This window comes from Heliangelus exortis, chromosome 16 (genome assembly GCF_036169615.1).
Source record: "Heliangelus exortis chromosome 16, bHelExo1.hap1, whole genome shotgun sequence".
NCBI lineage: Eukaryota > Metazoa > Chordata > Aves > Apodiformes > Trochilidae > Heliangelus > Heliangelus exortis.
The window spans coordinates 15073616-15094064 of NC_092437.1; the positions used below are offsets into that span (position 1 = coordinate 15073616).

General features: G+C 56.4%; 1 protein-coding gene across 1 annotated transcript in view; it reads left to right on the forward strand.

The window, feature by feature from the left end:
* Window positions 1-4201: 4201 nt before the first annotated feature.
* LOC139803505 (fer-1-like protein 4) overlaps window positions 4202-20449 on the forward strand; it is a 38581-nt gene continuing 22333 nt past the window's right edge. The window contains exons 1-20 of the mRNA XM_071759725.1: window positions 4202-4348; window positions 4434-4489; window positions 5201-5289; window positions 7324-7423; window positions 8867-8958; window positions 9666-9707; window positions 9816-9971; window positions 10209-10269; window positions 11444-11575; window positions 11735-11797; window positions 12596-12680; window positions 12915-13074; window positions 13716-13899; window positions 14579-14765; window positions 14975-15339; window positions 15881-15989; window positions 16667-16865; window positions 17769-17889; window positions 18772-18872; window positions 19241-19328. Of these exons, the coding sequence (XP_071615826.1) occupies window positions 4270-4348; window positions 4434-4489; window positions 5201-5289; window positions 7324-7423; window positions 8867-8958; window positions 9666-9707; window positions 9816-9971; window positions 10209-10269; window positions 11444-11575; window positions 11735-11797; window positions 12596-12680; window positions 12915-13074; window positions 13716-13899; window positions 14579-14765; window positions 14975-15339; window positions 15881-15989; window positions 16667-16865; window positions 17769-17889; window positions 18772-18872; window positions 19241-19328 (2469 nt within the window). The 5' untranslated portion in view covers window positions 4202-4269. The remainder of the gene's footprint in view (window positions 4349-4433; window positions 4490-5200; window positions 5290-7323; window positions 7424-8866; window positions 8959-9665; window positions 9708-9815; window positions 9972-10208; window positions 10270-11443; window positions 11576-11734; window positions 11798-12595; window positions 12681-12914; window positions 13075-13715; window positions 13900-14578; window positions 14766-14974; window positions 15340-15880; window positions 15990-16666; window positions 16866-17768; window positions 17890-18771; window positions 18873-19240; window positions 19329-20449) is intronic.

Consider the following 20449-nt stretch of genomic DNA (forward strand, 5'->3'; position numbering starts at 1 on the left):
ACTGACCTGGTGGTGATTCAGCATCTGACTTTGCCCCAGGCTGTGTGTGATCAGCAGAGCAGCTTGTCCATCATCATTAGTTTTGTTACCTGCTGATCACTAAGACTGCTGAATGTATATCCTGAAGCCCTGTCCTGCAGTCAGATGAGCTGTTTCTTGACTCTGAAATTATGGAAGAACTTGTCTGTTCCACAAGGTAAACCAGGGAGTGGTGAGAATACACTGGATGGGTGCCCTGGTGATTCAGGCTGTGTGAAGGGGAGGTCACAACACCTGCAGGACAGCAGCTCCTGGGTTTGAATCCACCTGCTCAGCAGGGGTGTTCTTTTGATCAGGGCATGGAGTGGTGGGACAAGGGGCAATGGCTGTAAATTGGCAGAGAGGAGATGTAGGTCAGACACCAGAAGCAATTCTTTGTTGTGAGGGTGCTGAGCCCCTGTCCCAGGGTGCCCAGAGAAGCTGTGGCTGCCCCATCCCTGGCAGTGTTCCAGCCCAGGCTGGATGGGGCTTGGAGCACCCTGGGCTGTGGGAGGTGTCCCTGACCATGGCAGGGGGGTTGCTCTGTGGCAGGATTGGATGATCTTTATGATCCCTTCCAGCAGAAACCAGTCTGGGATTCCATGGTTCTGGCTGGTATCTGCCTCTGACCCAGTACAAAGCTCATGTTCTGAAGGGCTGTGGGTCTGGGGCTGCTGCAAACCCAAGATGAGATTGTGCTCATTTTTTATTCAAGCCTAATTTTGACCACAAAGTGTTCTCCCTGGTTCCACAGCCAGCAGACAACTTCCTCTAGAGGCAGCTGGGCTGTCTCCTCCAGTTTTCCATCATCCAGCCTGAAACCCCCACTTTCTTGCACTTGGGCTCTTGAAAGGAAACCAAGCAACTTCTCTTCTTGAGTGGCAGCGTAAATGAAAATACGTTACAAGTGTGGAAGAGAGGGAGGAAAACTGCCAGATCTTCTCTGTGAAACTCTGCTGTTCATCCTTTACTCGTGTTGTCAGCTGCTCACACCAAGCAGGCAGAGCTCTCCTTCCCTGTGTGACATGGAAAAGTAAACCCAGGGCTGGGTTTTGTGTTTTGTTTGGGGTTTTTATTTTTTCTTTTTGATAAAGTGTTCATCAAAGGATACCTGAAGGTTCTGAAGGTTCACCAGTCCCTTCTTTGGACCAAGAAACCCCGCTGGCAGTAGGTAGTGCTTGGATTTCTTTGGCAAGCTGTCAGGAGCACACTGGGACTTGCCTGCACTCCAGTCATGAGGGGCAGAAGATGAGCTCTGAGACAGCAGAATGTGTGGTGGGAGCTGCAGTCCACCTCTCTTTTTTTGAACCTCTGCCAGTTCTCACTCCAAGAGGGGGAATCCTCCATCTCTGCACTGGCTCTGAGCAGTGGAGTCACTTCTGCAGCGTCTGAGGTGTCTCCAGGACTCATTGGGGGTTGGAGAGAACTTCTCTGATTTTTTTTTTTTGGGGGGGGGGAAAGAGCCCAAGACATGGTGGAGGCGACTCTGAGGGAGTTCTTCCCCCTGGGGAGCAGAGGAGGATTTGGAGGAGTGTTTGCTGTTTTACTGCAGGCAAGGGGCTGAAATAAGAACACACCTTCTGTCATTGTCACTTGAGGACAGAGCTGCTTGGGTTTGAACCTGGGTGAAAAGCAACAGGAGGGTCAAACTTGGAAGGTGCTGAGTCAGGACAGCAGAGTTTTGCCTGTTTTCTCTCTTGACTCTGCCCAGGGCTCCTGGACTTAGAGGCAGTGAGGATGGCTGCTGGGCGCTGTGGTGAGAGGCTGGGAGGTGTCTCCTGCCTTGTGCCACCCTGGGCGTAGCTGGAATGCAGGTTTACAGCATGGTTGTCACTTCAGGTAGATGAGAACTCAGGTTTTTGTTCAGGTTTTCTCCCTCAGGGGAATGTGCTGCTCTTACCCAGTGCTGGTGTCTGCTCTGTTGTCCCTCAGCAGTCCCACTTCATGCTGTGAGAGCTCCTCAGAAGTCTGTTTGCCAAGATGGAGGAAGCCCCCTTGTACTTGTGGTCCCCAAAGGTGTTTCAGTCTCAAGGCTTTATATAAATCCAGAGATATTGCATGTGGGAGCTCATCAGGGAGGGTTCCTCTTGCTTCTAGGACACCTGGCAATACAGGTGACATTTCATGCTGGGCTATGCCACGTTCCTTTACAGCCCCCTGTGGGAGCTCCATCCCCTGGTTTTTGTCCAGACAGCTCGTTGGGTTACAGGCCCTACTTAGAGTCTAAAACATTTGGTTCCTCCTGGGGACTGTTTCACCAAGATGTGGTCTTCAGGCAGAATGCAAGTGATGGGACTGCTCCAGGTGTCCTGAAGAAGCCACACAAACTGATGGTGTCCTTGGATCAGCTTTCAGCAAATTCTGGCTCCAGCCATCAGTGGCACACTTGGTGGTCTGCACGTCTCATTGAACAGCCCCAGCTGCACCCCCTGCCCCCCTCCTGCCATGGGCTGTCTGTGGGGTCAGACCAGGGCCCTCATTTGGGTTCACAAGTGGTGCTGGATGCTGCTGGCCTGCCAGGTTTGCTGCTGCAGGGTGAAGTGGCCTCCTCTCCACCCCAGTTTGTTTCCACTGCCCCTGGTACCACTTCTCCCACCCCAGGAAGCTCCCAGTCATAGGGAGATAAAGGGAATAACCCCAGGGCTTGCTTGGCAGCAGCCTGGCATTGCATGGGCATGATTCACACCCTGGTGTTTGCAGAGCTGGATCAACCACCCTGCCTGCTGCACCCTGGAGCCCGAGGTGGGTGTCCAGTGCTGGGTGTGGAGGGGGAGAGACAGAGCCCCAGCAGAGGAAATGCTTTCTAAACCCTCCTGAGCTCATGACTGTCATGGGCCCCTCAGGACAAGAAGGACATTGAGGGGATGGAGAGTGTCCAGAGGAGGGAACAGAGCTGGGGAAGGGTCTGGAGCACAAAGTCTGCCCAGGAGGGGCTGAGGGCCCTGGGGGTGTTGATCCTGGAGCAGAGGAGGCTGAGGGGAGACCTTCTGGATCTCTGCAACCCCCTGAGAGGAGGTTGGAGCCAGGGGGGGTCGGGCTCTGCTCCCAAGGGACAAGGGATGGGACAAGAGGAATGGCCCCAAGTTGTGCCAGGGGTGGTTTAGATTGGATATTAGGAAGTTTCTTCCCCCAAAGGGTTGTCAGGGCCTGGCCCAGGCTCCCCAGGGCAGTGGTGGAGTCCCCATCCCTGGAGGGATTCAAAAGCCCTGGAGCTGTGGTGCTGAGGGACATGGGGCAGTGGTGGCCTTGGCAGTGCTGAGTGATGGTTGGACTTGATCTTAATGCTCTTTTTCAACCCAAACGATTCTATGATTGCTTTAATCTGGCCTAAATTCTTACCCTGGAGGGGCTCCAGCACCTGCAGCCTCTGTCACCAGGGAGTGCTCGAGTGTCCCACCCACCCCCCCAGCCATCTCCCCTGGTCCCCTGGTTTGGGGTTCTCCTATCTCACCCCTCCCCATCAGAGTGCCACGGGCAGCCGGGCCGGGTCCCTCCCGCACCCTCTGTTTGCATTGCGGGGCTTTTAATCCCAGCAGCTGTGATTTTGTGGTGGAGAAGCCACAGGAGGACAGAGCCGGGCTCCCGGGCTCCCGTCCTCCTCGCAGCGCTCAGGTCCCTGTCCCGCAGCCCCCGGGTCCCCTGTCCGTGTCCCTGACCGCCTGCCCTGCGGGATTCTCCCTCCCCAGTCCTAGGAAGGGGGAGCGGCCACCGCTGTGCCCCCCAACCCTCCGCCTCAGCCCTGTCCTGGGGACAGCACCCGCGGGGACGGTGCCACCGGGCTCCGGCCGCTGCCCCGTTCCTCCCTGGACCCCAGACCTCCCCCGGCCCGGCTGGCCGGGGGGCTTCGGCAAGGTCCGGTCCCGGCCCAGAGCCAACGCGGGGCTGGGACAGGGGCAGCAGCCGGGGCTGCCCCCGCTCCCCCGTGTCCTCCTCCGGCGGGGGCTGCGGGGCCCGGGGGCTGCGGGGCCCGGGGGCTGCGGGGCCCGGGGGCTGCGGGGCCCGGGGGCTGCGGGGCCCGGGGGCTGCGGGGCCCGGGGGCTGCGGGGCCCGGGGGCTGCGGGGCCCGGGGGCTGCGGGGCCCGGGGGCTGCGGGGCCCGGGGGCTGCGGGGCCCGGGGGCTGCGGGGCGGGGAGCCGGGAGCCGAACCGGCCGGGCGAGTCGGAGCTGAGTCACCGCGGGTGGAGCGGGGCCGATCTGGGCTCAGCGGGGCCGGGCCGGGTCCAGGCGGGCAGCACAGCGGCCACCGGCTCCATGGCCCTCAGCGTCGGCGTCCGTCGGCTCTCCCGGCTGCCGGGCCGCGGCGAGAGGCAGGTCCAGCTCCGGTTCCGAGGTGTGTCCCGGCCCCGCTGGGAGGGAGCGGGCAGCACGGGGTCTGCCCTCCCCTCGGCCCCTCACCCTCCTCTCTCCTTCCTAAGGCTTCACACAGAAGACGAGGAAGATTCGCTGCGGCCCCGAGGCCGTCTTCGGGGAGGTGAGGGCAGAGCTTTGGGGGGTGAGGGCAAAGCTTGGGGGCCTCGCAGGCTCCTCCGCAGGTGCCCAGGGGACAGACATGGCAGAGCCTCAGTCGATGACCCACGGGGTGACAGAGGGGTGGTGGCCGGGAAGCCTTCCTCCCATTCCCCATCCTCACTGCCACATCGCCAGAGCCTGTACCATCCCAACAACACCAGTTTGGCAGCAGGGTCCCATCTCCTGTCCTATCCTCGTAACCCTGTGCTACTCGGGGAAAGGAGAGAAGGGCAGGAGGCAGGAGGACGTTTCCTTCTTCCCCGGCAAGGCAGTGGCCACTTTGGGTGTGGGTAACCACAGCCCCAGGGTGCAGCTTTGCAGATGTTCCTGGTGGCTCCTGCCCTGAGCAATCTCTTCTCTGAACCTTCCCGTGCCTCCTCTCACCTCACAGCCTGACAGCTCAGGGACCTCAGCAGGCTCAAGCATCCTCCTCCTCCCAGGGTGATGATGTTTTGGCTTCTTCAGCAGCCAACCTGCAGCTCTGTGCAGCTGGAGCTTTGTCTCCCGACCCCATCCTTCCCCCGTGTACATCTGCAGGTCCTGCTCTGGCCAGCAGGAATAACTTCCCACTGCAGCAGCTTTTTGGTTTGGTCACCTTGCAGAGGATGGCAACCAGCTGCCAAACAGGGGGACACGTGGAATGAATTGTCACCTCTTCCTGCTCTGTTTGTAGCTGTTCTGCTGGCCTCACTATGGGAAGCTCATCACGGGTGAGATGCTGACCATTAAGGTTTACAACTGCAGCAAGGTTTTCAGTAACAGGTAGGTCCTTTGGTTGGGGAGGTGACCAGCAGAGGTGGAGAGAGGTGCTGGGCTTTAAATTTTCTACTAGGAGTCAAAAATGTGTATTGGAAATGTGATGGAAGGAAGATGAGCAGGATACAGGTAGCAGAAGAGGGATGGAGCTGGATGTTCTGGTGGGGCAGCAGTGCTGTGCATGTTACATTAAATAAAGGACTGATTTCTTTGTGCCAGCAGCAATAAAGACTCCATATGTAATGAGCTGGCAGACATCACAGTTGGTCAGTGCAGTGGGATGACAAAAATATCAGACCCCAGGTGGGACAATGCTAAAACAGGACCCAAGAAATTGAAGCTGCAAGGACAGGGCTTGCAGCAGGCTGGGGACACCCTCTCACCCTGTAGATCCACGTGGTGGCTCTGACCATGCTGCACCCAAATTCAACTTGCCTATCAGTGGGGAAAACCCCCGAGCTATTGGTAGTATGGTTTAACCTTTAAAAAAGACAGCAACTGGAATGTAAATGATCAACTAGCATTTGAAATGCTCTGAGGTGGCACAGACACAGTTCTGTAAACCCAGGTTTTCCAGCAGGTGTAAAACACTTCAGGGAAACCCAAGAGTAGAGGTGGCAGATTGCAAGTGAGGGAGCAGAGGCACAACCAAGCACAAGCGAAACACCAGGGTGCAGGGAAGATAAGGACGATATAAAACTGAAGGATAATCAACACAACTTTCCAGAGGCAAGAATACAAACCTTTCCAGAACCATCCCAAGCCTGCCAGAGGGTGTATGGAGAAAACAGATGAGTACAGCACATGTGAGACACTTAAAGATAAAGCCAGAGCAGAAAATGTGGCTGAACTTTGTGTCACTGTTCACTGGATGCCTTCCCTATGGGAGCTGGATCAGAGGAAGTGTCTCTGGAATGTCAATAGAAATGGAGGCAGGACAAATAGAAAAAACAAACAGTAGCAAAGCACCAAGATCTAATGGTGCTGAGCAAAGAAGCCCATGGGGAAAGTGCTGTAGTGGCCCTGGCAGCATCCATCCCCACAGCTCCAGTGCTGGGGAGCAGAGTGGTGACAGGGGGCAGACATCAGAGTTGGTCAGTGCAGTGAGATGATAAAAAAATGAACAGAGAGAGTGCATGGCAAGACAGAAGGGAAAAATCTGTGATGCTGTTGTCAGTCTGTGGTCCCTGGAGCCCTGCACGTGCAGCCTTTCTGTGGCAGCAGCACTGAGCTGGAAAAGCTGGAGATGAGGGGGATGAGCAGGGAGACTCCTTCGTCAGGGGCAGGAGGCAGGGACTGCATCTCAGGGAAGAGGGAGATGTGAGGAGATAGGAGAGATCAGCAGCTCACAGCTGAAGTGAAGGTGACAGAGGACTGATTCCTTCTGCCTTGGTCCCGGGCAGAAAGGGGAAAGTTCCAGAGATGGCTTCTAGCAGGCAGCAGGGAGCTCAGCTGCTGGCAGAGCTGCCACAAGGAGATGGAGACCAACATAAAGCTGGGCTGTAGGCAGCAGCCACACAAAGTGGGGTTAGGAATGGCTGAATGTGCCCCCACGTGTGTTACTGCCACTCACAAAGAGCCAGGTGGCCCTTCCCCAGGGAGGAACCCCCTTGGAGCAAGTAAATTGTGTCCGGACTGTGTAAATTGCTGCAGACATCCCTGTGGCCACAGCTTTGTGCCCTTTTTCTGCATTTCCTTCTATGGATCCTCTGTTTCCCAGTTTTGTTTGGGAAGAGACCCCAGCTCTGACAGGTGCACAGGGAGGGACTGTCCCTCCAGCTCTGTCCTCAGGTCCTGGTGGCAGCTCAGTGGCAGGCAGCTGCCTGGCCATGGGTAGTGGGGAGGCAGGGGCTGCTGCAGGTTTGTGGGGTTGGGGTATTTTGGCTGCCAGGCTTGGCTGTGGAAGGCTCTGCAGTGGCTCAGTGTCCTGACAGCAGCTGGGAGGGCTGAGAGCAGGGAGAAGAGGTCCTGGAGCTTTTCCCCTCACTGGGGACACTGGTGCTGCTCACAGCTCTGCTGCAGCCTGGGCTTTTGTTCCAGGCTCCTGGGTATCCTTGTGCTCAGCCTTCAGCACCTGATGACATCTGGGAGGCTGATCCTGAGGGAGGCCCTGGTTGACAGGAACAACAAAGTCACTGGGGTAAGTCACAGTTACAATGGGATCACAAAGCTCCCCCAGTGCCACCCCTGCCATGGTCAGGGACACCTCCCACAGCCCAGGGTGCTCCAAGCCCCATCCAACCTGGGCTGGAACACTGCCAGGGATGGGGCAGCCACAGCTTCTCTGGGCACCCTGGGACAGGGGCTCAGCACCCTCACAACAAAGAATTGCTTCCTAATATCTCATCTCAATCTCCCCTCTTTCATCTTGAGACTATTTCCCCTCATCCCATCCCTCCAGGCCCTTGTCCCAAGTCCCTCCCCAGCTTTCCTGGAGCCCCTTCAGGCACTGGAAGGTGCTCTAAGGTCTCCCCATTGCTCCCTTCTCTTCTCCAGGCTGAACACCCCCAACTCTCAGCCTGGCTCCAGAGCTGCTCCAGCCCCAACACATCTTTGTGTCCTGCTGCTGCTGGGACCCCAGAACTGGACCCAGCACTGCAGGGGGTCTCTCCAGAGCAGAGCAGTTCAGGGGGGCACAATCCCTTCCCTTTCCCTGCTGGTCACTGCTGGGGATGCAGCCCAGGGCACGGATGGCTTCTGGGCTGTCAGCACCCATTGCCAGCTCATGGGGAGCTTCTCATCACCCAACACCCCCAGGTCCTGCTCCTTAGTGCTGCTCTCAATCCCAACAACTCCAGCCTGTGCTGGTACCAGGGGTAGCCCCAACCCACGTGCAGAACCTTGCACTTGCCTTGTTGAACTTGATGAGGTTTTCATGGGACCACCTCTTAAGCTTCAATCATCTCTGGATCCATCCTGCTGCCTTTCCTGGCTACAGTGCTGCTCTCTTGGACTGCATTTCTCCTCCCAGGCAAACGTGTTTTCCAGGGACTGAGACCCAGACTGTAAATCCCCTTCAGCCTCCTGAGGAGTGACCTGTTGCAGCGAACCTTTCTCTCTCGGGGACATGGCTCTTCTCCACAAGCTCTCTTGCCATCCCTCTCCTCAGGCATCTGCATCTCTTCTTCTACTTCTGGGAGCGTGCCTTTTATTTTGCCCTTCAGCCCCGCCCATTTCTGGCTGGGGCAGGCCCTAATTATTGGGCACAGCTGGCCCTAAGCTCCCAGTTCATTATCGGCGACACCTGAGGACTTGTGGTTCTCTCTACAGTGACCTCTCCCATGGTTGCAACTTTGGCCTCCACAGGGAAATTGTGCATTTGTGCTGGTTTGAGACCAGTCTGGTCCCCAGTGAGCCCGGGAGTCTGGGAAGCTGTAGGGGGTTTGGTTAACTCCAGTTTGTTGATTGATGCAGACAAGGAGAGTCTGGCATAAATAGGCTTCTTGTGGGGTTGTGACCCCCTTCTTTCTCCTTATCACTTCTTTTTTTTTTTATTCCATGCCCCTCTTCCCCTTTTCCACGACATTTCTGCAGTTGTTTTGTGGCTGCCAGACTTTCAGGCAGTTTTGTTTTCTCTCTGTAGATCTACATTGAGCTGGATCTGCGCTACCAACCTCCAGATGGCTCAGCTGGGACCTGGGCTGAAGAGGACTTTGTCTATCAGATGAAAGACAGGTACTGAAATCCTGGGAGGAGCAAATGTCCCCTCCCTGGCAGTGTTCCAGCCCAGGCTGGATGGCCCTTGGAGCCGTCTGGTCCAGTGGAAAGTGTTCCTGCCCATGGCAGGGGGCTGGGAGGAGATGAGCTTTAAGGTCCCTTCCAACCCAAACCACTCTGAGATCCTGTGACATTTCCAGGCAGCTCCTGCAGCTGCCTCTGCCAGTGGCAGCCTGGGTGCAATCCAAGCTCCCTGGACAGGCTCTGGCCAGGCTGCTGCATCTCTGCTCTACAGCAGCAACAAGTGAGCAGGGCTCACAAAGAGCCTCTGACTGCACCCACCCACTGCACCACGGGGCTCCTTCCAAACTCCAGAATGCTCCTGCAGCCTTTCTGTCTGGTGGGAGCAAGACATCATCATTGCAGAGACACAGAAAACGTGGCTTTGGGCTGCAGTGACCTCAGGCACCCTGCCCAAAGCCTGGGGAGATGTGGGTGCATGGGTGGGTAGGATGAGAGGCAGCAGAAGGTCTGGAGAGTGTCACTTCTGGAGTGGCAGAGGCCAAGCAGCTGGGACACAGGGTGGGTGGTGCAAAAACATCAGTGAGGAGGGCACTGATGTCCCTGCCAAGAGCCAAGCAGGCACAGGGCTGGGTCACTGCTACTGCACCAGCAAGTGGCTGCAGCACTGCTGGTTCAGCAAAGCATCTCTTCTGTTCTTCCAGCTCAGAGTTAGTTATCCACAACCCTGGCTTCGAGGAGCTGGAGTAAGTAGTCCTGTGGGAGGGCAGGAGGTGGCCCTGGGGGGTGGAAGGGAGTGCCCAGCCTGCTCCCTGGGGCTGATGGTCTGGGGGGTGATGTGCTGGGGTCTGCAGGGCAGCCGAGGGGCTGAGAGAGCTGGAGAGGAGAGCTGCTGTGCTGGGCAGGAGGCTGGTGAGAGGCCTGGAGACTGAGGAGGAAGAGGAGGAAGAAGATTTCTATGATGTGTCTGAGATGGAGGTCTCAGGCATTGTCCTCAGCCCTGTGAAGAGGTATTCATGGTGGGCTCTTCTCCCTTGCCCTTGCTCAAACACTGGGGTGCTCATGGGGTGATTTCTGGGGGAATCCTGCAATCTCCAGTGGTCCCAAAAAGGCACTGTTGGGGATTTGCTCGTTCTCAGGGCAAGGAGCCTTTAGTTCCCAGAGTTCCCATCACTTTTCTTGCTGGGACCTTGCTCAGGTCCATGCAGATGAAGGGCCCTGCTCACCCACATTGTTTTTCTCTGCAGCCGCTCCAGACTTTGCTCCGCACAGGACCTCTTTGCCACCCCAACCCCACAGAGCTTCCAGGTACTGCAGTGCTGGGTGCTTGTCCCTGCTGCTGGCCCCACAGCTGGTCCCTGGCTGCTGCTTGGGGCTTCTCCAGTAGCCATGCATCCCAGCGAGGCCTCTAGCATGAAGACACCTTCTTGCTTTTTGTTGCTTCCCTGGGCAGGGGGTGAGATTCCCTGAATGAGCTGTGCCCATGTGTCCTGGCTCCACTATCAAATGGCTTTTGGGGCCATGGGATCAGCTGTGGATGGACAGGAGAAGGGAAGCAGCCTGAACACCACATGTGCCACTGCAAAACTCTGAGCAGAGCTGTGCAGGGGAGCCAGACAGGGCTGGTGCTCCCCAGCCTCCCCAGGGCCCTGCCTGGGCCCCCAGGGACACCCATGGGACATGGCTGGGGGTGGGAAGCTGCTGCAGGAGCTTTCTTGGGGATGTCAGGAGGTTGGCATGAAGCTGTGGCTCTGACCAATGCTCTGATGCCAGGTTTATATGAAACCAGTGTGAGGTTTGGAAATGGAGTTCAGTCCCATCTTCTGCCCTGCAGATTTTGGGGCAGGTCTGTGGATTTAAATACTTTCCTTGTTCTAAGTAAATGTGGATTTATATTTGGGTGTTCTGCTTCTCAGGGCTGGGTCCTATCCACCTAGTAGGAAGCTTTTGGGGAGGGTGGCATTTTCTACCATCTTTTTTCTGAAGCTCTTACTCTTCAGCTGCAAGCCAGGTTGCTTGTATGGAGAGAACATTTCTGCCACTTCTCAGACCCATACCCAGCCATGGCAAATGTGACAGCCACATCCCTGTCTTTCCAGTGCTGTCCATCTCAGATTCAAAGAGAAGTATTGATAGAAGATGCAAAAAGCATCTTCTCCAAGATGTCCCGTGGACCCCCATCATGTGGGAGCAGTGGGCTTTCATCCCCTTGGGATCAGGAGCTGAGTGGGGACAGTGCTGCTGGGGAGGCACCTCTTGTCACCGGTGCTGGGGGTTTAACCCCTCATTTCCTTGCTTGCCTGACAGAAACAAATATCTCAAAGACCCTTTCTGGTTTGTCCTGGCTATAGCAGGTTTCAACAGCCAGGTTCTTGCCTGCCCCTGCACATGGCCATAGTGGTGTTGCTGAAGCAAGCAAGCTCAAGATGGAGCTGGAAATGAGGAGAGGGCTGACCTGAGGGCTTCCTCTCTATTTTCTTAGGTTGGGATTAATATCATTGAAGCTCAGAAGCTGGTGGGGGTGAATATTAACCCCTTCGTGGTGGTCAAGGTGGGAGAGGAGAAGAGGCACACAGCAACGCAGAAGTCAACAAACTGTCCCTTCTACAACGAGGTGTGTGACAGGGATGGGACTCTGGCCTTGCCCTGCTGCTGCCCCAGCCTCTGGGACCATCCTCCAGGGGATGCTCAGGATGTTGCTGCTCTCAGGCAGAGGCAGAGGTGGGGCCATAACGTGAGCCCAGGGCTCAGCTGTTTCGCTCTTTTCTTTCAGTATTTTTTATTTGAATTCCATGAGCCAAGAGACATTTTATTCCACAGACTCATAGAGATCTCGGTACGTTTGTTCTCCTCTCTCCTTTGTCAGTAACTGGTGCAGCACAACACTTCTGCACATGGGTGATGATTTCTCTGTGTGCAGTGACTGAGGTGGGGCCTCTGGGGCCTGTACTCTTGCTGCCTCCCTGCTTTAGGGTCAAATCCCTGCTGTCCCTTACCCTGAAGCCTCAACCTGCTGGCTGTGGAGGTGTCAGGGGAGCTCAGCAGGGATTTCTGCTTGTAGAAAAGCTCAGGCAGGCAGAGAACAGTCCTAAAAATGCCCTGGCCCAATCTTGGTGGCTTCTCCAAGACACTGGGCTTTTCTGAACATAGTTGAACCCAGGCAGCATCTCTCTGCCACACAATCACTTTCCTTGTGCAAGGCTGCACATTTCTATTGGTGTGGGTTCAGCAAACCCTGAGCAAAGCTTGGGTTTTGGGGGAGATGTCAGTATGTGGGGGGGCAAAGCTCTGCCCTGTCCCTGTGGCAGAGCAGGGCTGACCTTGGTCCATTGTAGGGGTTTGGTTTGTCTGGAGCAGGCAAAAGGAACTGAATTGGTTGCACATAGATTTGCCTTAACCCCAGGTTGGAAGAGGGCTCTGGAGTGGTGGGCTCTGTGGGAATGGTTGGGCAGGAATGGGTTTGTCCCAGAGCTAACTCAGATGTGTCAACGTGCATGAGGAGCTTGCACCTCCTGCCCGGGCTGGGTGTTGGAACAGGCACCTCCAAGCAGTCCTGGGCTCCTCAGAGGTGTCTGGATGTGTCACCTGGCTGCCCACACCTCCTGGTGCTCAGGGGGATTTGTGCTGTCTGCAGGTTTTCCACTCAAAGAAGATTCCATTCCTGGGCAGGTGCCTCGGGACATTCAGGATGGATGTTGTGACAGTGTATGATCAGCCAGGTACGACTGACAGCACTGCCTGCCCCTTCACCACACCTTTGCCTGAAAGTGGTGTGGTCTGGAGAGGGCCCTGTCTTTAAAGCACTCAGTTCTCATGTGGAGCAGCTCTCTGAGGGCTGGGGACACCTCCTGCACCTTCAGAGCAGGGGCAGGGCCACCTCTGTGCAGACACAGTGGGGGAGTGAGGTGGTGACCTGGGCTCTGCTCAGGGATCTCCTGTACCTTCCCTCCCAGATCACAGATTTTTCCAGAAGTGGGCTGTTATCAGTGACCCCACAGACACCCGGGCAGGTGTGAAAGGCTTTGTGAAGTGCAACATTTCTGTCACTGCACGTGGGGACATTGTGGGGTCCCCTCCCACCTCCTCCAGCAGTCGGGATGAGGACATTGAAAGGTAAGTGCAGGGCAGATTGCAGGGCCCTGGGGAAAACAGTCATCTCTCTCTTCACATTACTTTCTTTTCTTGCCCCATTTTTCCCTCTTCTGATGTGGAAAAGCCAAGGGAGAGAAACCTGTGGTGGGACAGGATTCAAGCCTCCTGCCAGCCAGGGCATTTTCCAGCATCATGTTTCATAGAATCATAGAATGCTCACAGTTGGAAGGGACCTTAAAGCTCCCCCAGTGCCACCCCTGCCATGGTCAGGGACACCTCCCACAGCCCAGGGTGCTCCAAGCCCCATCCAACCTGGGCTGGAACACTGCCAGGGATGGGGCAGCCACAGCATCCCTGGACATGTTCCCATGTCTCACCACCCTCACACTAAAGAATTTCCTCTTAATCTCTAACCTGAATCTCCCCTCTTCCAGTATAAAACCAGTGTCCCTTGTCCTCTCACTACAAACCCCTGTAAAAAGTCCCTCCCCAACTTTCCTGCAGCCTCTCAAGGTATTGGAAGGTCACTCCTAGGTGCCCTTGGAGCCTTCTCTTCTCCAGGCTGAACAACCCCAACTCCCTCAGCCTGGCTTCATGCTCCAGCCCTCTGAGCACCTTTCCTGGGCTCCAGGGCAGAACCAGAACATGAATTTGTCTTTCAGGAACCTGCTGCTGCCTAAGAGAGTCCCTGCAGAGAGACCTTGGGCCAGGGTCTGCATCAAGCTGTATCGTGCTGAGGGCCTTCCCAGCATGAGTGCAGGCATCATGGGTGGTTTCTCCAAGATCATAGGGGAGAAAAAAGTCTTTATTGACCCCTATGTGCAGGTCTCCTTCTGTGGGCAGCAGGTGGGTCTGCTGGGGGGGGTCTGTGTGGGGCCAGGCTGATCTCCCCTTGGCTGTGCAGCAGTGTGTGCAGGGCTGATGCCACCAGGAACCTCTATGGGATGCAGGAATCCCACCAGCCAGGCTGGGAGAGCCCAGGTCTTGCTGCCTTTGGCAGCAGTGTGGCCATGGAGGTGTTGTGTGTGGGTGAGAAGGCTCTGATGGGACCTGTGTCTCTGCAGAGAGCTTCCCCAGCCCTGAGCACAACCACTGGCTGAGCTCCTGGCTGTGCAGGCAGGGAGTTCATATCCCTAAATGTAGGGAAAAGGAGCAGAAATCCTCTGTGGCAAGCTGGACTCAGCCTGACACCCTTGGGTGAGGTTACTGAGTTATTGCTCCTTTTCTTGAACCTGAGGCCAAGGTTTCTGGTCCTGTGATATCCATTAAGATGAGAACCAGTCCCTGGGGGGTCTGGAGGTGCTCCCAGGGGACCCTGTGACACCCCTGGGTCTGGTGGTCCTTCTCTGGGCCGGGCCTTGGGACAGCCCCCCCCCAATGAAACAGGGGCAGGAGCAGGGCCACTGTCACCTCGAGAGCCTGCCCAGCCTGGTCTGCAGGTAGGAGAGGAATTCCCATTCCCAGAGGAATCCTTTGCTCTGCTGGGGGCTGGGGCTGTGTGGCCTTCACACTTTCTCCTTCCCAGGGGGAAACATCAGTGGAGTCCAACACCACCGAGCCTGAGTGGAACGAGCAGATCAGCTTCATTGAGATGTTCCCACCTCTGGCCAGGAAGATAAAATTCCAGGTGCTGGATGATGCCAATGTTGGTGACGTGGCCATCGCTACACACTCCATTGACCTGCAGCAGATCTCAGACTCTGGCAGGAATGGTGAGGCCTCCATGGCTGTCCCCTTGGCAGGGTGTCCTGGGCAGCCCCATGCCATCCAGGTGGCCGTGGGGGTCTCCTGGGGGTGGGAAGCAGGAGTGGCTGGAGCACACTCACATCCCTGTGTCCTGGGCTGCCTCCTGGGGGGGGGGGAGGTCTCTCTGCAGCAGCCCCTGTGGTGTGACTACACCACCCTGACCTTGTCACTGCAGGCTTTAACCCCACGTTTGGCCCAGCCTGGGTGAACCTCTATGGTTCTCCCCAGAACTCAGCTCTGTGGGATGTCCACAAGGACCTCAACGAGGGGATGGGTGAGGGCATCTTCTACCGTGGGCGCATCCTCGTGGCCATCACAGTGGACATCTTCAGCAGCCCCAGCGTGGCAGAGAAGAGGCTTGGGGACAAGACAAGAGGTGCCCTCAGCAAACTGAAGCTGAAGAAGAAAAGTAAGAAATCCAGGGAGAAAGCCAAAGAACTGAGCTGGCTGCAGGGAGAGGAGGAGGCTGGGGGCTCTCAGGAGGGTGAGCAGCCCGAGGAGGTCATCGTGGAGGTGGAAGAGCTTCATCCACTCCCTGAGGTGAGTGCTGCCATGCTGGTGTGGCTGACCCATGCACTGCCTCATGGAGAAGAGGCAATGGGGCCACCTGCTGGAGCAAGCCCAGCCTGCCATTGCTGGGCCACCAGCAGAGCACCTCTGAAAGGGCTGAGGCCACCCCCAAAACTGCCTCACAGTAAGGCTGGAGCATCCCCCCTCTGCCTTGCTGGTGTCCTTCTGTGAGGGTGTTCATCCCAGGGCACAGCTGCCTTTCAGCTTGTTGTTTTCCTGCCCTGGAGCCAGGGAGCCATGAGCTGGCCCTGGGGCTCCACTTGGCCTGGGACAGGCAGGTACCTGCTCCATGGCTTCACACCAAGCATCAGCCAAAGCCAGGGCTCTGCATCAGTCCCCCAGGATTTCCAGGAGAACTTGTCCCACACCTGGCAGCCCAGCAGTGGTGATCTCAGCCGTGTCCCAGGGATGTCCCTGGGAGGCCATGCCCCGGTGCTCTCTGTCCCAGTTTCTCCTGAGGCAGTTTTTTGGCACAAGATGTTTGTGGGCTGATTTCTGTCTCCTTGCTCAGAATGCGCTGGGGAAGAAGGAGGAATTCCTCCTCTTTGCTGCCTTCTTTGAAGCCACTATGATGGACTCCTCTCTTGGCTCCAAGCCTGTCAGCTTTGAGGTCTCTATAGGTGGGTATTCCCCAGGGGCCTTTGTCCAGAAACTATGGGAACAGTGTGAATCTCCCCCCCACAGCCCAAAAACAGAATTCAGGAGGACTGAGAATGAGGCCAGGGCACATGGAGCTTTGCTTATCTTAAAAGTCTCTGATAGGAATGGAGGTTTGGAGTATTTGTCTCAACTGTTAGTTTGGGGAGAGTGGTTGAAGCTCTACTGAGAGGTGGAGGTGAGAAAAGGCAAGAAGGGTCTGAGGACCAGGAAAGGGAAGCTAAGAGGGGGATGCTGGCACACTGGGGTTGTCCTTGTGGTGCTGAGGGGCTGTGACAGTGGGTGACAGGGAAACAGTGGTAGGAGAGAAGGTCCAAGGCCCAACTTGCTCAGCTGGTTGCTGGAGATGCTTGATACTGAGATAGTTGGCTGCTGCTGACCTTGTGCAGGCACTTGGTGTGTCTGGTGGAACCTGAAATCATACACACAGATTTCCTTTCAATTGCCCAGCTCCCTCCCAGGCACCCTGGTTGTCCATGTGATGCTCTGATGGTTGGATGCTACTGAACTGGTAGTTCCAAAAGCAGTGCATGTCCAGGTGCTTCTCCTGGCAGGGTGGTTGAATGCTGATTTTGAAAGCTAGAAAACATGTTTAACAGTGATCCCACTTATTCTTTACTGATAAATGCTTAACTTCAAGGAAACTATGGCAAAGCTGACGAGGTTGTGACCAAAGTACAGAGAAAAGTGGAAAAAGGAGAAGTGAGAGAAGAAAAGCAGTCTTTGCTGGACCCTGGTTCAGATGGTGAGCTGGATGCTGAAAACCTGGCCCCAGGTTCAGCAGCACTGAGCAAGTCAGTGACTAAGAGCCAGAGCCCAGAGCCCATGGAATATGACAGGTGGGTCTTCTTCATCCTTCTTTCCTACCTGCCTTGGTCCTGTCCCAGCTTCTCAGGCTGGTAATTCCAGATGTCACTAGAGGTCTGCTCAGCAATACGAGTGCTGTGTGGGTGTTTCTCCTTGTTGTGACCCTGCTGCTCCCCATGGCCGAGCTGGCTGCCATTGCCCATCAGCCCTGAGGTGTCTGCTTGATGTGTGCAGGTGGCCAAGGACAGGGTCCCAGGATGGTGACCCATCAATAACAGCAGTCCCTTTTCTGGCTAAGCAGTATCTTAAGGGTTGGAGGAGCAGGTAGAGGAGTACTCCAGCACACACTACCCTGTGTTGGGCAGTCAAGGCACGTTCATGAGCTGTTCTTTTTCATGAGGGCAGTGGAACAATGGCACAGGGTGCCCAGGAAGGGGGCTGAGGCCTCATCCCTGGAGATGTTCAAGGTGAGGCTTGAGGAGGCTCTGAGCACCCTGATCTGGGTGAGGGTGTCCCTGATACTGCAGGGGTTGGACTGGGGGACCTTGAGAGGTCCCTTCCAACCCAAATCATTCTATGATTCTGAAATGTCTGCTCTGGGAATGCTGCCTGGTTTGTCCCACAGCCCTGGCAGTGGTGTCCCACAGCCCCGTGCCTGCTGCTTCCCAGTCCCATAGCAGCAGGAAACCTTGGCAGCATCCCCTGCTCCCCTCAGCCTCCTTCACCTGGGCACCTTCTGCTCCCTGCTGGGAACCCCGGTCTGGGGTGGGGAAGGGCAGACCCAGCAGCTCAGATCCATGGCTTGGGTGCAGGGCCCAACCCAGCTGGTTCTTTGTGAGAAGGACAGAGCCCAGGCACAGGTCCCCGTGCTGGGTGTGCCTTGTGACATGGTACCTGCAAACAGCCACCTCACCTCCTCTGCCTCCTGCCCTTAGGTCCTACAGCTGCCTGCCCATGACACAGGAGAAACCCTGCGTGTACGTCTGGAGCTGCTGGGAGGATCACACCTGGAGACTCTGCATTTCCAACCGGATTGTCAGGATGGCCCAGCGCCTGGTAGTGTGCTCAGGGGGGCCCTGCCCGCTCTGCTCTGCTTGAGGCGGCCACAGCTGCTCTGACAGACCCTGCCTGCACCCCCTGACAGACCCTGCCTGCACCCCCTGACAGACCCTGCCTGCACCCCCCTGACAGACCCTGCCTGCACCCCCCTGACAGACCCTGCCTGCACCCCCTGACAGACCCTGCCTGCACCCCCCTGACAGACCCTGCCTGCACCCCCTGACAGACCCTGCCTGCACCCCCTGACAGACCCTGCCTGCACCCTGCACCCCTCCCGAGACACCCTGCCAGCACCCCATGACAGACCCTGCCTGCACCCTGCACCCCCCCGACAGACCCTGCCTGCAACCCCACCCCAAGCCCTGCCAGCACCCGCCCTGCTGCCTGCACCCCCCTGACAGACCCTCCCTGAAAACCCCTCAGGGCGGGACCCATCTCCCTTTGGCTGCCTGGGGTTGTGCAGGGAGCGCAGAGCCACTGTCTGGGCTCAGGGGGTCTCCTGAAGGTGTGAGTGATTTTGGTGACAAAAGTCTCAGTGTGAGTGCTGGGGAGATGCTGCTGCAAGCAGACCCTCAGCCTCGGGCTGGCACTGGGGGTGCAGTCTCTTCCCAGGGCTTTTTCTTTTCCTTTTGGGCTTTAGAAATCTGAAAGCAGAGCTGCCCGGTGGCTTTCAGTGGCTGCTGAAGGACTGAGACAGCAGGTGCTGACGAGCAGTGTTAGGGCTGTCCCCAGATGTCCCCAGGCCCTGGGCAGCACAGTCCTGCATCACTGTCCCTGTGCCCTGTTCCTCAGACGGGCAGGGGACATCTGTGACAATCACATCTGTGCAACACTTCCCTCCGAGCCCCAGGGTCCCTCAGCTCTGTGCTCTCCCCACAGGAGCAGGGCCTGGGGGATGTGGAGCAGCTCATGAGGAGGACAAAGACTGCAGCAGAGGAGCGGCTCAGAGAGGTGCTGGAGGAGTTTGTGGCCGGGTGCAGGTTGGTATGGCCCTGATTTCCTATGGTTTGTTGGTTTTGGGTTAGAAAGTTGTATCATGTTCTGCCTGGGCTGTGCCCAGCCTGCTCACTTGTCCTCTTGAGGTGGATGAATGGAAGGAAACCTGGGCTGCCTTGGGAAAGGACCCTGTGGCTCTTCAAGGTTGGAGAGGAGAGCTCATTCCTGGGAAGCATAGGATCCACAGACTGCAGCCTCCATGTTCCTGGCCTCCTGGGTGTTTCCTAAATGTTTTCTTCACTCTCTGTCACGCAGGCGAGGTTCTGGTGCCTCTGGATCAGTACCAGGGTTGTGGAGCTTGTTCTCCTGCCGTGTGTGCTGAGCTCACTGCCTGTGCTGCTTCTCTCTGCAGGCACTACTCACTCAGCACAGAGAAGAAAACCATGACACATCCAAACAACCTGGACAGATGTCGGATGAAATACCTGACATACAGCATTGTAAGCTGTGAGGCCTGGTGGGGGTGGTGTCTGTGTGATCTCCTCTCCTGGGGGTTCTTCAGGAGGTCACCTGGATGGAATTGATGCTAGGAAGGAAACCTAGGGCTGACTTGTGGTGTCAGCCATGGGCTTTTACTGCAGCATCTCCCAAACAGCACAGGGAGAAGGGGCAGGGACTGGCTGTGGCTGCCTCCAGTTTTATGCAGATGCTGAACCCTGATGGGATCCTTCTTCTGTGTGGCTGAGCACAGACATGTTGCTGGAGGCTTTTTGGTGCAGGCTGTTCCTGCAGGCAGCTTTGGGGGGGGCTCACTGAGACCCACTGCCCCTGGAAACTCAGCCCATAGGCTGGGTATCCCATCAGATCCAGCAGATCTGCAGCAGCCACCCCTTTGCCTGTCCTCAGAAGGGGAAAAATCTGGGCCCTCCCAGTCCTGCTGACAAGGCCAGCCAGCTGAGTGAGAACCCTCCATCACAGCAAAGCAGAGCATGGCTGTAGTCACCAGTCCCCATAAGACTACAAAACCTTGAAAGGCTGTCAAAATGCAATGACAGCAGCAGAAAATAAAATTTAAGCATGTCTGGGTCCCACCCCTCTTCCCTCTGCCTCCCTGCCCATTGTCACCTGGGCTATGGTGAAGGCACTTGGGTAAGTCTGAGACTCTCTGAAGGAGAGAACCAGCCCAAGAGATGAGTTTTCTGGATTTGTCCATACTGAGTTTGCACCCTGAAATCCTTTTGGACTTCATTATTAGTTTTGGTTCATCCCAAAGCCTCTCTGCTATCAACTGATGGACATAAAAACCCAACCTTGTCTTCCAGTTTCCTACACCTCCATCTTCCCATACTTCCATGGCCCCAAGTTGCTCTTTGTGCAAAACCTCCCCCAGGAGCCTTAGACCACCAGTTCCTGAAATGTTTATTTTTCATACTTCATTCTGCCCCAAATGATGCTCATGGGCTTCTGTCACTGGCTGGTATGAGGAGGGCTGATGACTGACTGGGGTCTCCATCTCCATCTCGCTGTGGTGGGGCAGGATGGGCAGGCTGAGCAGAGGGTGAGCTGAGGGTGCTGCTGTGCCATGCCTAGGTCATGGCTGGGTGCCTGATGGCCACGTTCT